At 37.9% G+C, this 12,134-nt stretch overlaps 1 protein-coding gene across 3 annotated transcripts in view; it reads right to left on the reverse strand.

Moving 5' to 3' along the window:
• The window catches only part of NAALADL2 (N-acetylated alpha-linked acidic dipeptidase like 2), a 935,329-nt gene that overhangs the window by 146,591 nt on the left and 776,604 nt on the right, over positions 1 to 12,134 (reverse strand). For all 3 annotated transcript variants that reach the window (XM_036349786.1, XM_036349785.1, XM_036349787.1), the window contains exon 11: positions 9,192 to 9,287. In XM_036349786.1, coding sequence (XP_036205679.1) covers positions 9,192 to 9,287 — 96 coding nt within the window. The remainder of the gene's footprint in view (positions 1 to 9,191; positions 9,288 to 12,134) is intronic.

Raw genomic sequence — 12,134 nt, forward strand, 5'->3', positions numbered from 1 at the left:
AAACACAAGTGACTAATGTTAACCCTGTAGAAAATTCATGCTTTAGCATTTAATGCTGACTCAGAACTGACAGACTCTAATGCTTTTTCTTTTTTTCTTGTAGAAAACAGTCAAAAGAAAGCTTTCTATGGATAGTAAAGATACTATGTAAGAGATACAAGTAATTGGAGCAATCATTTTAATGTAATTTATTTTTTGCTTTTTGAAAGAATATGTTGTAAAATGTTTAATATTGGTTCTGAAATATATAAGAATTTTAAAAATCGATTTGCAAGAAATCATGTCATCAAATGATTACTGAAGATTTCCTCTTTCCAGTACAGCAGGTAAGGAGCTTAGAAGTCACAGAGAATAAAAAGAAGCACAATCTAAAAGAAAATCAACCATTCTTCTTAGGTCCATCAGAGAAGTGAGGTCACAGGGCAAACTACTACCCCCCAAAATGGATAGACAGGTAGATAGAGAGCATCACAGTTTATCAGAGTAACCTCTGCAGGAACCAATGCCAGGGTAAGAAAAGCTGAACTGTAACTGATGAATTACTGGAGGCTGACTGGGACAACTCTGAGAATTAAAATCTCCAGGGGATCCAATCATCTGAGGAACCCCACACTTTTGTGAGCTTAATCTCCAGGAGCTCTACCAGGTTCTCACAGTGAGTATCAGAGAAAAAGCCTTCTTGTGCTCCCTGTACAGAGGAGGAAAAAAAGGAGCCATTTTACATATTCCAGAGCATTCTGTTCTTAACAAAGCCTGGAGGCATTATTTAATAGAGCCTAAACAGCTGGGTTTTCATCAGTCTACTTGACCTAATTAAAGGGAAGTACCCAACTCCAACATGGGCAAGGAAAGAGAAATGCACAACTTCCAGCTCCCTCCAGCCATCCTCTACCCAAGATATAATAAAAACAAAAACCACAAGAACTGAGAAGCATTAGTGAAATTCATAGCATAGGGCATAGGCTCACCAAAAGGCTGAGACCTAATCATAGAACTATAAAATACTTCCCCACTGCCACACCTTACCATAACATTACCAAAGGCCAATTTACAGCAGATTCTTTTACCCATATAATATATCTGGCTATCAAAAACCAAAGCAAAATAAAACAAAACAAACAAAAAAAACACAAGGCATATAAAGGGCAAAAAAAAAACACACAAATTCAAGACACTGAACAAGCATCGCAAGCATCGGACCAGACATGACAGGGATGTTGGAATTACCAGACTGGGAATTTAAAACAACTATGATTAATAGGCTATTGGCTCTAATGGATAAAGCAGACAAGCATGCAAGAACAGATGGGCATTGTAAGAAAAAGTACATGTATGAAAATTTAGGTGACCTTAGGTTTGGTGATGTTTTAGTACAACACCAAAGACACAATCCATGAAAGAAAAAATTAATAAACTGACCTTTGTTAAAATTTAAATTTATTCTTCTCTACAAAAGACACTGTTAAGGAAATAAAGAGGCAAGACATAAAATGAAAGAAAATATCTTAAAAATGCACATCTGATAAAGAATTGTTATTCAAAATACACAAAGAACTTCTGAAACTCAATGTAAGAAAACACACAACCCAATTTTAAAAAATGGATAAGAGACACCTCGCCAAAAAGATATACAGATGGCAAGGATGAAAAGTAGCTCCACATCATATGTTATTAGGGAACTGCAAACTAAAACAACAATGATACCATTATACACCCATTAGAATTGCCAATATCCAGAACACTAACATAAAATAAACATATTAATATTGTATATCTTATACTAATTAAATTAAAAAAAAATTTTTCTTAAGGTGGGAAAAACAATGAAAGAATTAATAAACTGATATTTTTTGAGCAAGCGCACAAGCAGAATTAAGTAATTTGCTGGTTTCCATGGTACCACATGTATAAGGAACATTTTGTTTTACTGGATGCACCATTCATACTCAGATTTAAAAATACAATATACAATATAGGGCTTTCAGAAAAAAAGTAACTATTTACCAATTCTATATAATAAAAGCCTAATATGCTAAGTGTACAACCATCCATTCAACCATTCAACCAGTTGCTATGATGCACACTGACCACCAGGGGTAGACACTCCAACTGGTAGGTTAGCTTGCTGTTGGAGTCTGGCTGATTGGGACTGGGTGAGATGGGCCAGATATACCCTGGAGCCCTCCAGCAATCCCTCCTTGGCCCTGCCCTGGAGCACTCCCGCCATCCCTCCCCAACCCTAATCCTGCACTGGTGCCGTCCCTCAGTCTGGCCTGTGCCCTCTTGCAATCTGGGACCCCTCGTGGGATGTCAGAGAGCCAGGTTTGGCCGGATCCCCACAGGCCAGGCCAAGGGACCCCACCGGTGCATGAATTCATGCACCAGGCCTCTAGCTATATGATAGTTTCTTTCCTCTGCCACCCAAGCCTTTCATATTCACTTTTAATTTTAAAGTCCTATCCTTCTAAATATAGCTTTAGTGTTTTGTTTTGTTTAAAATACAACTTATCAGTCCTCATTAGTTGAATGTCTATTATGGCAAAATTTTAGCTCGAAAATGCTAATAAAATATATTAAATTCAAAAACATATAAAATAAACACAGGATAACATATCTATAAAAATGGAACAAAGAACTGGGTAATAAGCCATATGAAGCCACTTATACTGTATAGAACAGCAAAAAACAGGATCAGGGATAAAGATAAAAATAATTTTACAATTCAAAATAATTGGCTCAAAACTTACAGTAAAAGAGCTGTTGATTGGGTGAATATACTTTTCCCCCAATATTTTATTTTCATCAAATGCACATAATGTAAAATTTACCATCTTAACCACTGCTATGTATACAGTTCAATGGTACTAAATACATTCATAATGATAACCATCACCACCATCATTGATCTTCATAACATTTTTCTCATTTTAAAACAGAATCTCTATGCCCATTTAACAATAAATCCCCAGTCTACCCACCCCATAACACCTGGCAACCACAATTCTATCTTCTGTCTGCATGATTTTTATTACTCTAAGTACTTCATATATGTGGAATTCTACAGCGTATGTCTTTTTATAGTTGACTTATTTCACTTAGCATTGTGTCTTCAAGTTTCATCATGTTGTACATATGTCAGAATTTTCGTTTTAAGGCTGAGTAATAATATTCCATTGTTCAGATATACCATATTTGGCTATTCCATTCACCCATGTTGGGTTGCTGCCACATTTTAGCTGTTATGAATAATGCTGCTATCAACATGTGTATACCAATATATCTTTGAAACCCCGTTTTCAATTTTATGGGGTATATACTCAGAAATAGAATTGGTCTATTATATGGTAATTCTCTGTTTATTATTTTTAGGAACCTCTATACCTTTTTCCACAGTAGCTATACCATTTTTCATTCCCTCCAATAGTACACAAGTGTTCCAATTTTTCCATACTCTGCCAGCACTTGCTATTTTCTGTTGTTTTTTTTGTTTTGTTTTGTTTTTTTATTGATAGACAAACAAATGGGTGCAAAGTGGTGAGTGAATATATTTTTGAACATTTTCTTCTTTTGATAATATTCTTTTCCTGCGTATAACCTGAATCACTTTGATCTGGGTATTCCCCTTTCTTTTAGCTCGTCCTCTTGTGCATAAGTGTTGCCAGGGTAACATTATCTCCATCACTGATGATGAAAATGTTCTATAATTTGTGTCATCCAATGCAGTAGCCACTAGCCATATGTTGTGACTAAGCATATAAATTGTGGCTAATGAGAATAGGGAAATAAAATTTTAAGTGTATTTATTTTTTTAAACGTAATTTAAATCCACATGTGACAAGTGTTATTATATCAGATAATGCATTTCTAGGCCCTACTTCTTTCTAAGTGCTAACCTCCTGTATCCAACCATCTCCTTGACGTATCTGCTTAGATGCTCTGTAGCATCCAAAAATCTACATGTTCAATGTCAAACTCTTTAACACTTTCTCCAAGCAGCCCCTAATTTGGTTAATTCAAAAATATCAACTCTCTCCAGCCAGAGTGGCTCAGTGTTGAGTGTCGACCTATGAACCAGGAGGTCACAGTTCTATTCCCAATCAGGGTACATGATCAATCCCCATGCAGGAGGCAGCCAATCAATAATTCTCTCTCATTGTTGATGTTTCTATCTCTCTCTCTCCCTCTCCCTTCCTCTCTGAAATCAATTTATAATAATAAAAGCCTAAGGGACCATTATGGTGGAATGACCAGAATGACTGGTCGCTATGATGTGCACCAACCACCTGGGGCAGATGCTCAATGCAGGAGCTACCTCCTGGTGGTCAGTGCATTCCCACAGGGGGAGTGGCCGCTCAGCCAGAAGCTGGGCTCACAGATGGCAAGCTCAGCAGCGGTGGCAGTGCTAAAGAGCAGCAAGTCAAGTGGTAAGGAAGGAGGAGCAGGTGGTAAGGAGCCAGGGATCCTGGATTGTGAGAGGGATGTCTGACTGCACGCTTAGGCCCAAGGGGATCTGGCCTTAGTCTGCAGTCGGACATCCCCTGAGTGGTCCCTGACTGTGAGAGGGTGCAGGCTAGGCTGAGGGACCACCCCTCCCCGCCAAGTGCATGAGTTTCATGCATTGGGCTTCTAGTAAAAATATATTTATAAATAATACAAACTATGCTCAAGATAGAATTATTGAAACTATCCTTTATTCTTCAGTCTGCTTTATAGTCTCTACCCAGTAAATCCCATATTCTGTCATTCAATCTTAAAAAACATCCCTGAAACCTGTCATATATTTTCCAAAACACACATCATCATTTTTCACACACTACCACCAACAAGCTCTTTAAAGATTTCTCCAAGAAAACTCATTGACATTAAAATAAAGTTAAAATTGCTTATATTTCTCAAATGTCACCTCTCATAAATTCTTCAATTCCCCTAGGCATAGGCAAAAGCTCCATCTTCTTTCCTCCCACACTTTATCCACATTACTATGACATTTTTAGCACATTATAGTGAAATGATTTGCTCACCTGTTTACTGGCATGAGCCTACTCCTGTGTATTAATTGTTTTTGTATTTCAAGTGTTTTGAATTATCCTTGGCTTATGGTAGGCTATCAGGATGATTAGATAACTAATAACAATTTATGATCTAAATGTTGAAGATTTTAAAACATCACTAGAAAATTCCTTAGTATAGAAGGAGAAATAAGCCTATTTCAAAACATAAATCCATGGTGATTCTTACTCACTTATTAAAGGATTAAGCATCTAAGATTTATATTGGTATTTTATTCATGTTTAACCTTTAAAGGAATTAGGTTGGCTTCTATGATAATTAAAAAAACAAATGCTATTTCTTAAGGTAATTATAGAGGATAAGGAGGCACTTCAACATTGATGCTGCATGTGGCGCCCTCTGGCAACTTCATATTGTACCATCTGACTGTCATTGAAGCCATGATAAATTGCCTTTTGAAATCAATATTGAGTCTCATTCATTACTTTCTTAGGTTCCATGCTTTATATCAAAAAGACAAATGCCAAGATAAATTTACACTTTGTAAAAAATATTTTTTAAAAGAACTTCAGGACAACATTGGAAAACAAATTTCAAGGACAAGAACTCATAGCTCACATTCCATGTATCAGTATGATGTATCTGTTTATTTTTTACTTCAGAAAGGTACCAATGACAAATTATTAACTTTCTAATACTTTGAAGTTATAATTTAATTTAGCATTAATCATATTTGTGAACTATAACAAAAGGTCTAGAATGTAAAGTTAGTTGGGAAAGATAGTAGATTGTATTACATAAATACATATTTATATTACATGTATGTATTTGTTGTATTTATTTAATTAGATTATATAAAATATGTAATAGTTTTATGGTGTTGTGTATCCAATTATAACATCTACTGAAAGAATTATAAAATTAATTAAAATATTTCTGATTTATTGAAATATTTTAGTATTGGTATAATTCTAATTTTTCAATATTAGCATATTGGTATAATATCAATAATATTTGTGCTTTATCATTTTACAAAGTGTTTTTCATGTTCCAAAACATTTTAAAATAGTTGACAGTGGCAGAAGTTGTACTAGATGGGACTTGTTATTCAAAGTCCAGTATTATTTGCATAATAGAATACTAGGTGGCTCAGAAGTGTACTAAACAGGTGATAGACTGTAATAATACCACTATTATCCTTATTGAAAGAAATATTCTAAAGACCTTCACAAATTAAATTTTATGCTCCATTTGTACACATTAATTTATCAGTAAATTCTCAGCCTTTAATTAGCTTAGTGATTTCTTGTCTAAATTATTTTGTTATTCTTTTTATTTTTTCTTCTTTAAAGTAAAACCAAAATTCTGAAAATGTAGGCAAGGGCCTAATTTGAAAATCAGAAGACTTTAGAACTAGCATTTTTTTCTGGAGGTAAGTTTTAGAGTTTTTTTTCCCTCTATTTTCTTTCTTTTTAATTAAATTTATTGGGGTATCATTGGTTAATAAGATTACACAGGTTTCAACTACACATTTCTATGATACATGATCTCTATAAAACTAGCCTTTTTTACTATTTTTATTGATTTTTTTTTAAATAGAGAGAAAGGGAGAGGGAGAGAGAGAGAAATATAGATGTGAGAAAGAAGCACTGATTGGCTGCCTTCTGCCTGCCACTTACTGGGGATCAAACTCATAACCGGGCATGGGCCCTAACTGAGAATCAAACTGGCAATCTTTTGATGCATAGGATGATGCTCAACCACTGAACCACACCAGGCAGGGCCTAGCATTTTTAATATATTAATAATTATACCTAATTAATACATATTGCATTTCTAGAGAAAATCTATACATAATATTTCCAACCTCACAGAATCCTAGAAAGGAAAACCATTATGACTTATACTCCTTTTTTATATAAAAAAATAAAATAAATTTATACTAAATAATATAGCTAGTTGGTAGTCAAGATAGAACTGAAATCCATGTTCCATATTACCTAATACATGTTCTATTCAACCCCTCTATGTTTATACTTTTGTCTTGTTCATGATCAAAGAAATTTTCACTTTAAAATGAAGTATCTATTAAATAGACCTTTTTATGGTTCCACATGTTTTCTTATTGGTGAAGTAAGATTAAAATTCTGAAGCACAATATTTTCTATTAGCCTGTGTCTGCAACATGAGTTGCCAAAGGAATACATGATGACTGGGGACACAGAATCAACTTTGGAAAATTATAAATGGTCATCAAAAATGTCCCTGAATTCCTACTTCTGCACCTGAACAGGTTTTAATTTTTCATAGACATAGAAGTCTTCCAACATCTATTTAATATATTGTTTTAGTATAGATACAATTACCATTTAATGTGTATATATAAGTATATATAAACATGCTTATCAAAATAAACATAGATATATATACTCTATCATCTATCTATCATCTATCTACCTTTCTACCTATCTATCATCTCTCCTGACTCTTATATCTTGCTATAATCCAAATAAAGTGTAGTTAAGATGCAATTATTTTGAACATGGGAAATTTTTAAGTAAAATGTGATCCAAAGACCTCTTATTACAAAAGTTGAGAAAAAAAAATGAATGTGCACAGCTTTTATTTTATTTTTATTATTTTTTAAATATATTTTATTGATTTTTTACAGAGAGGAAGGGAGAGAAGATAGAGAGTTAGAAACATTGATCAGCTGCCTCCTGCACACCTCCTACTGAGGATGTGCCCGCAACCAAGGTACATGCCCTTGACCGGAATCGAACCTGGGACCCTTCAGTCCACAGGCTGATGCTCTATCCACTGAGCCAAACCGGTTAGGGCAGTGTGCACAGCTTTTAAATGTTAGGGATAGATCTAGAATGCTATCCTTGACATTGGAACTCATTCTGTTGCCACTCTGAGTTTAGTTCATCATATCTACTTTTTTCCTTTTTTTTCTAAAGAAGGAAGACAGTCTTGAAAAATCTTACTAAGAAGATTTAAGAATGAGTCATCAATCTTTCAAGTGAGCATATATAAATATAGATTATTTTAAAAGTTCTAAATTCCAATATCCTCTACAAACTTTATCCCCAAAAGACAGATTATGATAGGTTAAACAGTTGGTAAATGAAAGGTTAAACAAATAATTGATGTAAAATTCTTATTATGTTATATGATGTCAGGCATTAAATTTATTTGCTCCATACTGTAGAATTTAAGGGAAGACAGGGGGGGGAAGGGGTAAGAGATCAACCAAAGGACTTGTACGCATGCATATAAGCATTACTAATGGCCACAGACACTAGGGCGGGGTGGTGAGGGCATGTGCTGGAAGATGGGAGTGGTAAGGGAGCGGTCAATGGGGCAGGGGGGAGATAATATTGTAATAGCTATGTATGGGCTGTGGGGGGGCGGTACTTGAAATATCAGGAGGATTACTCTGTAAAGTATATGATTGTCTAACCACTATGTTGTGCTCCTGAAACTAATACAGAATAATATTGAATGTGAACTATAATTTTTTTAAAAAGATGGAAAATTGTATGTTATATGTTTTTCATCACAATAAAAAATGTATTTACTTCATACTACAGAATTTAATTTTCTCCATATTATATACTTTCTCCTATCTATAAACTATTATACAGGAAAAACTGGTAATGATAACCTTACAGTAATTAAATTCATTATAAACACAATCTATCTTTATTATTAAAGAAAGGAGCCTTTTTAAAAATTCTTACTGCATCTAAGAATTACCTCAAACAATGAATTTCCTTAAATATTGAAACAAAACTTTGAAGATAGAGAAATTCAAAGATTCATTTTGTATTTTTCTTAATCTAAAATGCAGAGCTATGCTTGAGAATATACCACAAATCTACTATCAAATTAAAGATAAAACCTAATTATTATGTTAAAGATTGATTTGATAAACAAATCTTCAGTTATTGGTTGTATGATCTTGATTTTGCTTATCATGTTAGTAAAATAATAGGAGACACTTGAAATCCTTTCCAGTACATACTACAAATAAAAAGTATATAGCTTTCTCTGGATTTGTTATTTTCCCTTCCTCCATCTACCAAAAAAAAAAAAAAAAAAAAAAAAAAAAAAAAAAAAAAAAAAAAGAAGAACAAAGCTTTCCCAACCTGCTCATGAATGCATTCCTCCCCTACCTTGGTAATTGTTTCATGAAGTTTGAAAAAAGGATCCATTTCTTCAATTTTTGTTGCACCTTTAGGGAAAAGGGCCTCGGAGAGAAAACTGGGATCCTGTGGAAAGCAGAATAAAACATTTAAAACTCTTCATTGATTTTGTTTTTCAAGTGCTTATTGGATTTTCTTTAAAGATTCAAAAGGACTCTAAATTGCTTTAAGGTTTCAGTTGATTGTTGGACTTCATTCTACGTATCTGATTAATCAATCACAGAATTTTTTTAAATTAAAATGAGTAGAACCCTATGACATTTGACATTATTTGTATCTATAAAATAATGCTTAATTTTACTCATATGAGATAATTCTTTGAAGTTTTTCCTGTTTTTTGTTTTTGTTTTTTTCATACAGACATATATAGAACACAATACGTTGACTATAAGATCCAAGTCTGAAATCATTTTTTTTATTTTAATACATTAAATTTTGTTTTAAGTGTGGTATAATGGGATGTTTTTAATCAACATGATTATCAAAAAGAAAGGCCACAAAAGTATACATGATATTTTAAACATTTAAAAACTCACTTCAAAAGACTTAATAAGATATATTTTTGGTAGAATGGTCTTATGGCTTTATAGACTATCAGTAAAGTGCTAACGTGATATCAGAACCTTAGTGGTATATGGTTTAAATGAATCAGGAAAACAGTAATTAGTCATTTTATACTTGCAGATGTAGACAAATTTCAAGATGCAAGGAGATCTATGTGGCATGAATATGTATGCCCCCCCAGAAAAAAATTCATATGCTGAAAACCTAATTTCCAAAGTAATGATATTAAGAGATGGGGACCTTTGGGTGGTGATTGGGACATGAGTGTTTTTGCCTTACTATTGGGATTAGTGCCCTTCTACAAGAGGCCCCACAGAGCTCCCTAGCCCCTTGATCCTTGTCTAATCTAATAATAGACAAGCATGGTAATTAACCGTACCTCTGACACGCTTCCCATTGGCTAATCAGGGCAATATGCAAATTACCTGCCAACCAAGATGGTGGCTGGCAGCCAGGCAGCTGAAGTGAACAGGAGGCTTGGTTGCCCCGGCGATGGAGGAAGCCAAGGTACCCCCCCTGCCCGGCTCTGATCTCCTGAAGCAACAGCTCCAAAAGATAAAATGTTTCAATTATAGAAGCCAAAAGATGGCGGTTAATTTGCATACGCAGGCTCCAAGCATTGAGGCAAAGCCAAACAGCCCCAAAGCCGCAGAGCAGCGAGGCCTCACAGCCCCAGGATCAGCAGAACCACAGACCTCCTGGCCCCGTGATCAGCTGAGCGGAGAGGCCTCCCAGCCCCCAGATCAGCGGAGAGGAGAGGCCTCCTGGTCCCGGGATCAGCATCATGGGGGCGGCGCCACAACCCCTGATTGGCCCTGCTCTGTGGGTGACAGGGGGTGGCACCCCAACCCCCTGATTGGCCCTGCTCTGTGGGTGACAGGGAGCAGCACCTCAACCCCCAATAGGCCCTGCTCTGTGGGTGACAGGGGGCGGCACCCCAACCCCTGATCAGCCCTGCTCTGCGTGACAGGGGCAGTGCCCCAACCCCCTGATCGACCCTGCTCTGTGCATGTCAGGGGGCGGTGCCCCAACTACTGGATCGGCCCTGCTCTGTGCATGACAGGGGGGAGCTCCCCAATCCCCTGATCGGCCCTGCTCTGTGTGTGACAGGGTGTGGCACCCCAACTCCCCATGGGCCCTGCTCTGTGTGTGACAGAGGGCAGTACCCCAACCCTCCAATTGGTCCTGCTCTGTGAGTGACAAGAGGCGGTGCCCGACCACCCCCACAATCGGCCCTGCTCTATGCGTGACAGGTTGGGGGCACCACAACCTCCTGATCGGCACTGCCCTGAGTGTGACAGGGGGCTGTGCCGCAACACCCCCCATCAGCCCTGCTCTGTTCCTGACGGGGGCAGCTGCCCAACCCCCTGATCAGCCAGGTCTGTGTGTGACAGGGGGTGGCGCCACAACCTCCCGATCCGCCCTGCTCTGTGTGTGACAGGGGAAGGTGCCCCAACCCCCTGATCTGCCCTGCTCTGTGCATGGCAGGGGATGGCACCACAACCTCCCCATTGGCCCTACCCTGAGCGTGGCTGGGGGTGGCATCGCAACCTCCCAATCCGCCCTGCTCTGTGCATGACAGGGGGCGGTGCCCCAACTCCCTAATCGGCCCTGCTCTGAGCCCAACCAGGGGCTGCGGGGCAGGCACTTAGGGATTGGGCCTGCCCTCTGCCACCCAGAAGCGGGTCTAAGTCAGCAGGTTGTTATCCCCAGACCGTGAGAGGGCACAAGTGGGGTAGAGGGACACCCGCCCACCCGCCAGTCCACAAATTTTTGTGCACCGGGCCTCTAGTCCTATATAATAAAAGAGTAATATGTAAATTGACCCTAACAGCAGAATGACCAGAAACAACTGGTCACTATGATGCTCACTAACCACCAGGGGCAGATGCTCAATGCAGGAGCTGACCCCTGGCTGTCAGCGCACTTCCACAGGGGGAGCAGTGCTCATCCAGAAGCCAGCTCATGGCTGGCCAGGGCAGCAGTGGTTGGTGGGAGCCTCTCCTGCCTCTGCAGCAGCACTAAAGATGTCCTACTAATGGTTAGTAGGAAATCCCCCAAGGGACCCTTAGCGGGATGTCTGACTGTCAGTTTAGGCTCGATCCCCGCAGGAGCAGGCCTAATCTGGCAGGTGAACATCTCTGGAGGGCTCCCAGACTGCAAGAGGGTGCAGGCCAGGCTGAGGGACACCTCTGAGTACACGAATTTTCATGCACTGGGCCTCTAGTACAGATATAATAAGAAATCTGTAACCTGAAACAGGGCCCTCACCTGACCATGTTGGCACTATGATCTTAGACTTCCAGTCTCTAGGACTGTGAGAAATAAACTTATGTTGTTTATAAACCA

This window comes from Myotis myotis, unplaced genomic scaffold, assembly GCF_014108235.1.
Source record: "Myotis myotis isolate mMyoMyo1 unplaced genomic scaffold, mMyoMyo1.p scaffold_m19_p_2, whole genome shotgun sequence".
Taxonomy (NCBI): Eukaryota; Metazoa; Chordata; class Mammalia; order Chiroptera; family Vespertilionidae; genus Myotis; species Myotis myotis.